The 13,465-nt window shown below is 39.1% G+C and overlaps 1 protein-coding gene across 1 annotated transcript in view; it reads left to right on the top strand.

Annotated features, from left to right (window-relative positions):
- Positions 1-356: 356 nt before the first annotated feature.
- Positions 357-13,465, top strand: part of HCRTR2 (hypocretin receptor 2) — a 118,485-nt gene continuing 105,376 nt past the window's right edge. The window contains exon 1 of the mRNA XM_058554131.1: positions 357-945. Coding sequence (XP_058410114.1) covers positions 723-945 — 223 coding nt within the window. The 5' untranslated portion in view covers positions 357-722. The remainder of the gene's footprint in view (positions 946-13,465) is intronic.

The raw sequence follows: 13,465 nt of genomic DNA, 5'->3' as shown, positions 1-13,465 counted from the left end.
AAGGGACGAGAAGGCAATGCCATAAAGATTCAGCAAGTGCTAAGTTTGCAAAGCCAAACAAATGGGAAAATATTTGCCTGAAATGACTGTTGTATAGTCCTGCTTGAGGAACACCGTGGGTCCTCCTCATTGCTGTTATACTTACCTTCGAAAGACAAATGCATCAATGAATCCTGCATTAACCATGTGTTGACGCGCTTGTCTGTGGAGACCTACACATGTCTCTGTGTGGTGTGTAGAAACCGCACGTGAGACATAAAAGAAAAGAGTAGAAAAAGGGGAGATTTAGCCCACAGAGACACAGGTTAAAATAATTTTCATTACTTTTTTTTTCCCCCCACTTCGGCTCCAGCGCTCCCTGGGTGCGGGAGGAGGCTGTGAGCTGCGGACTCAGCGCTGGAATGAGGAGTGATCGCGCTTGAGCAGAGCCAGAGGTAGCTCTCTCCTGCCGGTGTCATTGCTGCAGCCTCCAGAGCCCGGCGCCTGGGTCCTCAGCCGCCTCTCTTCCCGGTGCAAAATCGCCTGCAAAGACAGCAAAGCCGCCGCAGAAGTTGCCGGGCGTCAGACTCCGGAGGCATTGGCTCGATAACTTTTCACGTCATTTTCTGCTCCGGAGCCCCTGCTCGCCTCTCCGCGCTGCCTTTCCCACGCGCATCCCCAGTGCTCATGGGGCAGGGGACCAGCAGCCTGCAGCACTGAGCCGAACCGGACTCGAGCCCGTGATGTCCGGCACCAAATTGGAGGACTCCCCCCCTTGTCGCAACTGGTCATCTGCTTCGGAGCTGAATGAAACTCAAGAGCCCTTTTTAAACCCCACCGACTATGACGACGAGGAATTCCTGCGGTACCTGTGGAGGGAATACCTCCACCCGAAAGAATATGAGTGGGTCCTGATCGCCGGGTACATCATCGTGTTCGTGGTGGCCCTCATTGGGAACGTCCTGGGTGAGTCTCGTCCCGGGCAGTCCTCCAGAGGGCTGTCACGTCCCCTCCGCCCCAAGCTGCAAAGGCGCTGAAGACCTCTCCCTCCCCCTGGGACGCAAACAAAGAGGTCGCTGCTCTCGGGGTGGGGTTTTCTATTTAAAAAAAAAAAAAAGTTTTCTGATTGTATGAACCAGGGTTCAGCCCTGGAATGGTGATTCCTTCTTCTGCAGAAAGAAGCGGGGAACCTCGTTTCTTTAGCGAGCACCTAGGTGACACGCGCCGAGAGGGGCAGCGACAGCGTTCTCCAGGTGGATTTTGTTGAGTGTGGGGAAATTAGTCATCCTTTTGTGTAACGTGGCTGGGTGTTCTGGGGGTTTGGGGAGAGGTAGAGCTGGCAGAATGCAAAGCTGTGCGCTTAAAGAGCAACCTCTCTTCGGCAGTTGAAGTCACAAAGGATTTGTAAGCTGGGTAGAGTGCCCTTTGGTGAGGAGGGTAAGGCTCTGTCTAGAGGTGGTAATGAAAGGGCACGGAGTGGAGACAGAGGCAAAGCAGGGAGGTGCATTCACTCACTAAAGCTGAATTAAACAAGAACCATGCTGGGAGCAACCAAGAAGGAGGGGCATCCCAGAAAAGTACCGAAGAGATCGTAATCATTCACCCATCCATCCATTCACGCATTCATTCATTCATCCACTCGACCAATATCTTTTCCACAGCATGCTTGTTGACAGGCTCTGAAAATATTTGAAATTGATTTTGTTTGTTCCAAAGATGAGACCAAGCTTAATGCTAGACTCTATTTGTCTCTGCCTAGGTTTGTATGCAAACAGATTTCCTCACCCACTCCCCACCTCTGCACAATTTCTGAGGGTTGGGGAGGGGTGCAGTGGTGATTTGGTGGTGATGGAGTTTATTAGGGCAGCTGGGGAATCCACTTAAGGAGAAGGAGCTTTGGAAGGGAGGGACGATTTAATATGAATTGTGAATGGAAGGAACATGTACCTTGATGAATGGAGAGCGGGAGGCGTTTCAAATGCAGAGGGCAGTGTGGACGGAATCTGTTGAAAATAACAGGAGGAGATGGGGGAGGCTAGGGGAAGATGCTCTTGGTTTTCAGTTATAAAAAGGGGAGAAGGTGAGTGAGGTCAGATAGGCAGGGAGGCTTTGAATTCCAAAGCAAAGACTTTGTAGCTGCAGTGGAGGATGATAAGGAACTTATCAGGCTTTCAACACTAGCCTGATTCTAACCTTTTCTCTCCAAGTGTGTCAACCTAGGTAGGAAGCATTCAAAGTAGTCTCTCACCCATTCAGCAGGCAGAGTATTTGATAGTATGTGACTGAGAGGCATTCTAGAAAGAGCTGATAGAATATTATTTAATAAGAGAGATAAGAATCCTCTGAGAACTTTAGTTTGCTATTTCCGTATTATTTTCAGGCTATTTTCCTTTTGTTGGTTTCTTAAAGGTATACATAAAGGGAATCTTTTGGGGGATGCAAACAAGGTTATGAAGGTGGAAATACACATGATTAGGGATCTTTGTTATAAGGATGTCTGTAATAATAATGCCTTTCTTGTCATCCATCCTTAGGGTTACAACCATTAAGACACAAGGCCAGTAGCACAGCAAAATTTCACTGCATTATGTCAACACAATGATAAGTGAATAATTCAAATTGAACATATGTTGCATACCTACTGTGTGCTAGAGCCTTTCACATACTCTCTCTCACTTAAAGCTCAAAGTAACCCACGTTTGACAGAAGCAGCAGCAAGACTTAGAGAAATGAAATGACTTATTAAGGAACATGATTCAGATTTAGTTCCATTTCTTCTGACCTCAGATCCAGAATTCTCCATTGATATTCCACTCTAGAGCTAGAAAGCATATAGAGAATGAATTCTTTGCTCCTGGTTGTCTGCAAGCCTATTAAATATATTTTCTGTTCTCCCCTACATCTATGTCCACTGTTAATAAATTACCGTGAGACATTAATGGCTTTGTTATTGTCTCCAACAACAATCTATCCAGAAAGGAACATTATTGCATTTCAGTAAAAATTTGATGTTTTGCAGGGATATCTACAAATCGTCACTATTTCCTTTCCCTAATTTTATTTCAGGCTTAATCTCTGTGATAAAATTTGTGCCTCTTTGCTGTTATTTTATTCTGGCTTTGCACAAACTTGTGATGTATAGTCTTTATGTCCTCATTGCATAGTTTAGGGGTACATGTTTGCTAGCCTGGGGAGTGTTGTGGTCTCAAGAAAACACCTCTGCAGTAAGGCTATTTGTTTTCATGTTAAGGAAGAGAGCACTGTCCACAGCCCCAAGTGCTGAAATGGCCCATTCCATTCAGCTTAAAAACAAAGATTTGCTCAAAGCACTCCACTCTGAAGATACTGACAGCTCTTTTCCTCAGAACTAAACGACACTGACATTCTCTCTGGCTGAGCTGAAACCCATTCTTTACTGACATATTCCCTGAAAGCTGATGAGGTTTAAGTTTGACATTTAAACAAATGAGCAGTGTCATTACAGACAACTTCCTGCTCTTTGATGTCACTGTCAAATCTGCAAAATGAATTAGATAGAGAATTGCTTTTTTGCCCCTCTGGTATAAGTAATTTTATCCAGAGAGTGGCAGGACAAGAAATCACATTATTCATGCAACGTAACGAGGCAACATTAGGTATGAAGGTGAAATACCACAGTGTAGGCAGCAGATGTAATCACTGACCCTTCAGGTCCATTCACCATTTGAACTTTCATGTAACTGACTACTTGGAAAATCTCAACCTTGTTGAACTTACAAATACAATGTAATCAGTTAGAAGTCATTTCCCCCACAATGTCCTTTTGTGAAGTGATGTAACAGGATATGCTCTGAACAGAATGACAAAGTCTTGATCATCCCTACCTCTTTTTCTTCTCTCCACAGTCCCTCTCTCTCATTATACCCCCTCTCCACTATCATATGTTTCTTTTCAGAGATGGAAAGCAGTTTCTTGGGGAAATAAAGTGACAAAAGTCATTCAAAATAAGGCAAAAATTACATGGAATTTCACGAGTTTGTGTGTGTGTGTGTATATATACATGCATCTATGTATATATATGCATTCTTATAAAAGATATGTGCATATTTGATTATACAATTTTAAATCCTAGGAAGGAAGACGGGACAAGGTTCTTTGGGAAGCAGTGTTTTTCCAGTATCTTCAAAATTGTTGCCAGATGTAACCAATTCCTAAGTATGTCTTGTAATATAGCGAGTAGATGCATCCAATTATTTGATCGGTACATTTTGAGCAATATTATGTTTTTAAAATTAATGCGTGGAGGGGGGCCTCTTTGGAACACTCAAAGCAATATATTTGATGTAATTCATACTTCTTATTTCTTGAGTGAAACTGAATGGAGAAGTGGGTTCTAGTCAGTTCAAACATTAAACATCTGGAGGAAATGAGCAGTTCTCTGCCTCTCTTACTTCTGCATTAAATGATATCGTGATTTTCACCTGAAATGCTTCTAGCTTCCCTGTTGTCTCCACATGAAAAATGAGGAGAACATTCAACAAATGACATTAGTCCAGCTGTGCTTCTTGCTTCATGTGTGACCATTAGCAAGTTATTGTACTCTCCAAGTCTATTTTTTCCAATTGAAAATTAAGGTTGATGATACTTGCCTTGTAGAAATCTTATGAAGATATAACACGTAGATATCTTCTATATAGATACTTAGAGGAGTATGCACACACACAAATATATATGTGTGTGTCTATATATGCGTATATATTTTTTGACACATAGTAGACACTAAACGCCAACTTCTATCCCTCCATTTTCACCATTGAAATCTCTCCCTGATGTGGTGTGCAGCCATCTTCTGCCCTTAGGGCCAGTCTGTATCTCTTTATGACCTCTACTCTAGCCTTTTTTCTCAACTTAGTGTTTTACTAAAAGGAATTAGTAAAATGAATCTAGTCTTTTTCTCAATTGAGTGTTTTCCTCAAAGGCTATTAGTAGAATGAAGTTGGCACATGTTACTCTCCTTTCACTACCAGCTCTACCCACCCGTCTCCTAACTCCTAATGCACAGTTTACTGCCTTCAAGCTGACTATCTAACATTGCCTTTCCACATCTCTGTGAAAGTCATTCCTAACTATCACGATGATTTTCTCTCTCTTTCTCTCAGTTTAAATTTGCCTTCACTGGGTCTCCTTCACTCAGAGTTTTTGAGTTGCTAGTTTGTTGGTCTATCATTATTAACGTTTTAGTGTCACACATGCACACACTCAGGCGCATACACATACACATACACTGATAATATGTTGATTCAACTCATAAAGCACACTGCCCATTAAAGAATTTACCCAATAACAGTTAAGCTAAATTGGGTGGGTGGGTGGGTTGGGAGGAATATCTGTAATAGGGCTGCTTCTTACAGAGCCAACGTTGTGTCCCAGGTATGGAAATGGCAGAGTTGGAAGTTCCGACTACTCCTAAACCTGAGAGACATTTCTTTTCTGCTTCTCCTAATGCCCAGTTCAGCTCTGTGGGTGTTTATAAACCCACTCTTTCCTACACAGGAGGCAGAAAGAGGTTAGAGATAATACATTACTCATCTCTGCCAAGACCCAATAGTTATGAATGGTGACTATAAAAGGTATATTAGCCACTAAGCTTTAAATTTGAGTCTTTATAGTTACAGAATTCAAAGCATGCTTCTCTGAATAAGAATTAAACTGATGCCACCACATTTTTACTAAAACCATAACCACTTAGTTTTACTGGGTGAAATAAATCATGTTTTTGACTTGAACAGAATCTCAGTGATAACTTTTTAAATGGCTGTCTAATAGATAACAGCAACATTTATCATGGACAGACAATAACGAGATAACATGTGCTACTGATAATTTAAATGTAATGGGTTCTTCCTATAATGGAAAAAAATATGAGGAAAGTGAAATAATGAAAATGATACCCATTTTCAAAAGAGATCAAATCTAACACGCACATACAAATACGATAGTCCAGTTTTTAATTTTTTTCTTGATTTTATTAGGGCATGCATATGTATTTTATATATTTAAATGAATTTCCATTATTTCATATTAGAATATGTTTGCAAATCCTCATGTACTGCAGCCATGGTAATATTCCCAAGTCCCTGAATTCTCTCTCAGCTCCCAAATTTCAGGAGTATCCACCACTGGTGAAAGAATATCTTTCCATCTTTCTTCTTGTAGCATTCTGACATATCCCACACCATTAGGGATGCTGGCTTTCTTACGTAATGGCTCACTGGTAAGGTTTAGTCAGTGACATGTGACGGGTAAAGCTGAGGTCTTCATCTCCAGTTCTTCTGCTAGGTGCAAAGGAAAATGAAAAATATTTATTGAGTACTATATGCCAAGTCCTGAGTGCTCGACTCCACAATGAATATATGTATTCCATTGATGCCTCATAACAAATTTATAATGAGGAGATTAATAGCTTTGTTTTACAAATGAGAAAAAAGAAATTCAAAAAGATATTTTAACTTACGCCAAAGTTCAGTCGACAGTGAGCAGTAGCACTAGGTTTCAGATATGGATTTCAGGCTCCATGGCCCAGCTGTGTTCCATTCTTCATCCTGTCTCTCTCCCTTGCTTCTAATCCTGACTGAGAAACTTGGAAGAAAAGAGAGTGGAAATGATGCTTAGGTGTGCCCTCTAGACTATGTACAGAGTTGTTCTGGCAAATTGCCATGCTCTTTCTCTGCTAGACTATGGTTCTTCAGCTATGAGGATGAGCTCACTTGATAAGCTGATCAAGGTCAGGCTAGGGTCACTTTATAAGAGAAAATTTCAAGACAAAATAGGTGCTGCCAAAAATGCTCTTGCCTTTTCAGGGGGGTAACTCACTGGATAAATGTTTGATAATTGTGGCCAAGGATTATTTTGTCATTGAAGGTGCAGTCTTTAGACACAATTTAAGACTGAGGGTCTCAACATTTAACATCTCAGATAATCTAAAGATCTTTTGTTTCCTCTTTCAGTTTCCAAACCTACTCATGAATTTTATTTTTTTCTTTTTCTGACATAATTAATGTTAATTTTTTTAAAAATTATGTTTCTATTGATTTGACTGAATAAGTCAATCTTTATATCACATAAGAGTGTTCCTAGAGCATAGAGGTGTTATATATGTCTAAAGACGCATTACTCATCACACTAGACATGAAATGACCTTTAGACTCTGACAATGGAACACTTTGAGATATTATTGGATGAAACAAATGACATATATGACCAGTTTTTTGAATAGCTGACTCTTAGGACTGAATTTATTCATTTCACATTTGTTCTTAGCTAGAGATGACCTCTTAACCAAGTAAACGGATTGGATTTATATTTAAAACAGCATTAAATTCCTTGCCAGTAGAACTGTTTTCTCATAAACAAAAAATAAACTGTTCAGAATAAGTATGTATTTTATTATTAAAAATATTTTGGGATATTGTCATTGTGTCTTTTTCAGTAATTTGCTTTTAATATTAAATACATATGAATAATCTTTAATATTTATATAGTATTTTACTCTGCAGAAGATACTGTTACACGTATTGTCTCATTTATTCTTCACAGCAATCTTATGAGGTAGGTCTTATTCAGTGAAAAAATTCAAGTACTTGAAGTGATTTAAAGTCACTTGAAAAGAAAAGTTTGAGTACATGGAAATATCAAAGGTTTGTGTGTCAGCTTGGCAAAATCTTGCCAGTTTCCTGTATTCCAAGAGGCCAGGATGAGGGATGCTCACTACCTTTTTCTGGCCTTAAGCTGTGATGTCTTTGTTACCTGAATTTGTCAACATTCTAAGTACAGACGCACACTAACCAAATTCACGGTGAACCTGGCAAAAAAGAAAATAATAAAAGAATTCCAATCTTTTAATTTTAAATAGGAAGTTACTCTTACAAGTCTTAGAATACTTGAAGTCCTTTCAATTATCACAGTCTGTTTCTGTAGACATATGTGCATGAAGAGCTTTGTGGGTCTGAAAAGCTAGGCTATGCTGTGGTAGCAAATAAACCCTGAATTCTCATTGGCTTAGCATCACAAAAGTTTCTTTCTTTCTTATTTAACATCTAATGTGGGTTGGAGAGTCTGTTTCATACAATGACTCATGGTCCAGGCATCCTCCATATTTTATGTTCCATCTGAACAAGTGGCCTGTGTGGTAACCAGCCTCCAAGATGGCTCCCAATGTTCCCCAGTCTCCTGGTATTCACACCCTTGTGTAGTCCCCTTTCACAGTGTGCCAAAATTGGTTTGGGTAACCAGCAGCATACAGCAGAATTGATAGTATGCCACTTTCAGGACGCCATTATAGAAGATTACAGCTTCTGCCTTGAGTTCCCATTCTCTCTCTTGCTCTTGGATTTCTTGCTCTGGAGAAAGTAAGGTGTCTCTTTGTGAGCAACCTACATGGTAAGGAATTGAAATGCCCATCCAACAGCCATAGAGGAAATGTAGCCTGCTGAAACAATGCGTGTATGATCTTGGAAGCAAATCCTTCAACCCGATTGAATCTTGACCTGATTGTAACAGCATCCTCGCCCTCTCACCAGCTTGATTGAAACTTAAAGGACAGACTCTGACACAGAGCTATCTACCTAAGCTTCTCACAGATTCCTGATCCTTTAGAAGCTGTGAGATAATAAATGTCTATTCTCTTAAGTTTTTAAATGTGGGGATAAGTTGTTATATAGCCTCTAAGGTTGTCATGGTAGGAGAAGAGTGAACTGGAAAGAAAATATACTGGCCCTTAACTACCTTTGCCAAAAAGCAACACATGTCAGTCATGCCGGTAATCATTTGGCCCAAACCAATCACATGGTATCAACCTAACTACAAGCAGGGCTGGAAAGTGTAAGGGAACACTGTCTCTGTCACAGAAACCATACAATAGTTAAATGTATTTCTAACTTGCGTAGACTCAGAACAAGGGAATTTAGAGGAATCAAGTACTTAATGGCATAAGACTAGACTAAGCTGATAGATGTGTCCACTCCACACTCTGGATCTCCGCCAATAGAAGTAGCTTACACATTGGGAGACTTTATGCCAATTACTATACTAAGAAGCCAGAGTACAAAGATAATAGAAACCAAGGAACCTACACTCCAGTTGAAGAGACAGGCAGATTAACAGATATCTCCATATAATGTGGCAAGTGCTCTGATAGACGGGTTATATGATGTAGTGAAAACATAGAAGAGGGACACTTAGTTCCATCTGGGGGATTAAAGAAACATCCAGGAGGAAGTGACACCTCAACAGAGTTTTAATGCATGAATTCAAGTTCCAGGGTGAGGAGAATTGGGTAAGGATGTGCTAAGCAGAGGAAACAACATCAGCAAAATCAAAGAGGCGTGAAATAGCATGGGCTACAAAGACAATATTAAGCAATTGGGTAACTCCAGTGTAGTGTAGATGAGCAGAGTCTAGACATGAAGCTGGAGCATTAGATAAGGGTTGGGTTACGAGAGGCCTCGTGTACCACACTCAAGATCTTGGCTGGCTTTGACATTGTCGTTTAAAGCGATCCCTGAAAAGATTTTAAGGAGAGTGCCATCATTGGTTTGCATTTTTCATGAGAGCAGTCTGGGGGTAATGTAAAGAATAAATTCAAAGGGAGAAAAATGTGTGAAGGTTTTCTTACTGGGGTTTGTATCCGGTTTGGGGCTCATTTAATCAAGCCTACTTTAATGAAAAAAAATTGATAATAAAAGACATAATCGAAATGTTCTAGATAATTACTTCTAGGAGGTTTTCTACATGCTGCATGAGGAAGGAAAGAAGAAAGTGAGAAAGCGAGGAAGAAAGAAATAAAGGAAGGGAAAAAGAAGACAAAATGTAGGAAAAACTATTGCTGTTTTTACTTTGCTGAATATTTAAATTTGAGAAGTAATTTCTCTTTGCAATAATTTTTTATATTTCTTTCCTGAAAGATTTACTTATGAATCTTGCATGTCATAGCTCTATTAATATTTTAAATAGTCTATAGAGTTTTTCACTAAAATCATTTCTGTAATAACTCGTTTTTGGGGTTTCAATGGGTCACTATACTGTTGCCATCCATCATTTTGGCCTTTAGATGATTTTTTGGCCTCACACTGAAACCCAAAAGATAAAAAATTTGAGATCTAATAAAAATTTTTCATATTTTCCAACTAAATCCCCAAGTTTTTACTCTAAATAACCTGCAACTTTCTAAATATGCTCTAATGAGCTCTAAATACGCTCTTTTGAAAATTTATCTTAAATAGCATCCTTATCATTCAAATAATGAAGATATTACATTTACCCTAGGTCAGCCCTTAGGGAATTACAGGGAACATTTCTCTACAAGTTGACATGGTAAGACTTCAAAATTTCTAAAACTTGGCTAGTTTAAAAACTTCTATTTGCTATTCCTAGCTCACAATGGGAATATGGCAGTGATTAAAAATTGTAATATCCTTTTCTAGATTTTCAGTGAGTTTTTAATTCCTACTAGGTGACTCTAAAAGAAATTTATAAAGCACATGGTTTACAACCATGTGGAACCTTGATTTGATTACTACATGGCTCGAAATGAGGTCAGAAAGCCACTATATATAATAACTCATTTCATCAATTCAGAATGACTTTGATGAGTCATCCAGTTTGGTAAAGAACTATATTGATTATAGATATCATTTTGAAGCCACTTTGTTTTTTTTTTTTAAATGTGCAGATTGTGCTAAACTTTCTGGGACAGAAGTAGGGAGATATGGTCAAGTGCTTATGAAACCATTTTCACTGGGTGAAACTGAGTCAACTTTTCGTTATGAAAAAATAGCCCAAAACTTAATCCCTCCAATTCGAATAGTTAATATACAAGTTCTAAAAATTTTACAAAGCTGAAAAACAAATACACTGACAAATCTCACCAGCTGATGTAGGAAAAGAACTTCATGATTATTGAGACATTTATGTGCTTGGGCTTGATGTATAGTCCACACAAAGGAAAGCCTAGAAAGTCTTTGTTCTTTGAAATCATCAGAGATGGTGATGGTGACTCACAGATTCCTGAAAGTCAGTAAGATTATCGTAGTTTACAAATGTATGTTTTTTTTTTTCCCCCAGGTATAATGAACTTTGCAACTGGTCACTATAGGAAGCCAAACTATTTCAGTGGAAAAGGGGAAAATAAGAATTTAAGAACTTAAAGACATAAATAAAAACAAGTGCATGCATGCACGTGCACACATCCATGTTCTGGGGATTGTACTATACGACTAACGTGATTTTAATGCACCCTAGTTTTCTCATGCGGGATTAAGAAGGTACTTTCCAAACTTTAAAAATGCCAAAAACTGGATATAATGCCTTGTCTTTCCCAAAGTCAGGAGATATTTTCAACTATCCCCTAAGTAAATGAACTAGCCTTTAGGGAAACAAAAAAAAGATAAATACGCTAGAGATGAGTAAGTCTTCGAATTAACATTCATGTAAGAAGGAGCATCCTTGGGTGATTATCATTGTAGCAGAATTTCTTTTCCTTGAACAGACTCAATATATTCCTACTTTACAGTCTTCACAATTTCTAGCCCCCTCTGACTCTCTTGTGGCTAGCTCTTGTTCAGTTCACATGTCACATCTTCAGAGAAAGTTTCTAAGAAGACCCAGTCTGAATCACTACCCCCTTCATGTGCTGTGATACCATCCCTTTTTATTTCTGTCCTACAACTCATAACTATTTGAAATTATATTTTTGGTTTCTTCGTTAATTTTTCTGCTGTCTCCCTTAAGTAACATGCAAGTTCCATGAGAGTAGTTTCTTTATTTTTCTTTTTTGCAGGTGCATCTTCAATATCTAGAACAGTGCCAGGCATACAGCAATTTTTGCTACCAAATGAATTAAAGTGCTAGACTTGCACCAGGAGGGATACATTAGATAGAAGTACATTTTTTTTTCCCCCAAAGCCCCAGTAGATAGTTGTATGTTATAGCTGCATATCCTTCTAGTTGTTGTATGTGGGACGCGGCCTCAGCACGGCCAGAGAAGCGGTGCGTCGGTGTGCACCCGGGATCCGAACCCGGGCCGCCAGCAGCGGAGCGCGAGCACTTAACAGCTAAGCCATGGGGCCGGCCCAGAAGTACATTTTTTAAATTAGGCATTGCAAGCTTTAAATTTCTTCTGTGTAAAAATTTAAGGTAAAACCTCTATAATTTGAATTATGTTTGTGATAATTTTGGTTAATATCTCAAGAAATATACACATTAAAATAAATATTATATAATTACTACAGTAATGATTATGGGAGGCCATTTTGAAAATCTCTCCCCAGCACTGAGATCCTCTTGGCATTACCATGAAACTACTTTGTTATACTCTGGAAAAATAAATGAGATTTACAAACTGTGGCAGGTTTTTTTTTCTCAAGGAATTTCTACCAAGATCCTTCCAAATAACATGCTATATTTCTGCAATAACTGAGGAGAAGACATAACGTGCAAAATCCTTACTTAAGCCCTCTTTGTTTCAAAGTAATTCCTAGTTATTTTTTATGTTTTTATAAAAGTCTGAGGAAATGTTTGATCATTCATGTCTCAGATGAGGTAAGAGAGCTGAGACTGAATGTTACCATGACTCCATACTTTTTGCAATAAAAAGGGCCAAACATACCCCCATCTGAGCCCAGGGTGTTTCAGGAATGCCCACAGAGTCTCTGCTTTGAGAATCCTTTGTCGTGTTCCCCATCACCAGTGATTTATGCCAATTCTGGTACACTAGGCTGTGCAGACACTTGAAAAATATCATGATTTCAGGTGGAGCTCCAGAGCAATGTTAGTATTAGCTGGATAGTTCTAGACACTCATTTAATGAGGAAGAAGAGAAACAACAAGCTCTTTTGACTAACTCTGGTCCTCAGTTTCCTGAAATATTCATCAAATTATAAATTTTTAATAATCAAAGTGCAATCTTGCCCAGAGAGGGGAGGCGTTGCTAATTCTAGCAGACCCTTGACCAGTTGAACCCATTTTATCCATATTTCTCATTATTGTGAATCAAGTGCATTACAGTCGAATTTACATCTTAGGCTTTTTGGAGTTGTTATATTGCTCTAATTATGTAACTCCTCAACAAAAGTATTTGTCACCCACCATCCTAGTTAATCCTACAACAACCTGTATGGCAGGACTATTATTCGCTCCTTTTCCCAAGTAGTGAAATTTAGCATTAGAGAGCTGCCATTGTGTTAGTTGTTTGAATAGCTTTACATATTATCACCTGGCCTCCCCATTCCTGAATTGTAAATAAGTATAGTGCTCTGTTCTCCATTTCCATTCCTCACTTGATAGTGTATCTCAGCTAGTGTACATAGCCAGTTGAAAAATACGATGTGTGTAATTTAAGGAAAACACAATTCTCATGTACATTTTTTTTGTAAACTCAACTGAAAGGGACTTGAGTTTTGCTGACTAATCCCCATTGCCTCAGTGACCTAGCAATCATTGTAGGCACCTG

Source organism: Diceros bicornis, chromosome 14, assembly GCF_020826845.1.
Source record: "Diceros bicornis minor isolate mBicDic1 chromosome 14, mDicBic1.mat.cur, whole genome shotgun sequence".
In the NCBI taxonomy this organism is placed as follows: domain Eukaryota; kingdom Metazoa; phylum Chordata; class Mammalia; order Perissodactyla; family Rhinocerotidae; genus Diceros; species Diceros bicornis.
The sequence above is the reverse complement of the archived record's forward strand: the minus strand, read 5'-3'. Positions and strand labels throughout refer to the sequence as shown.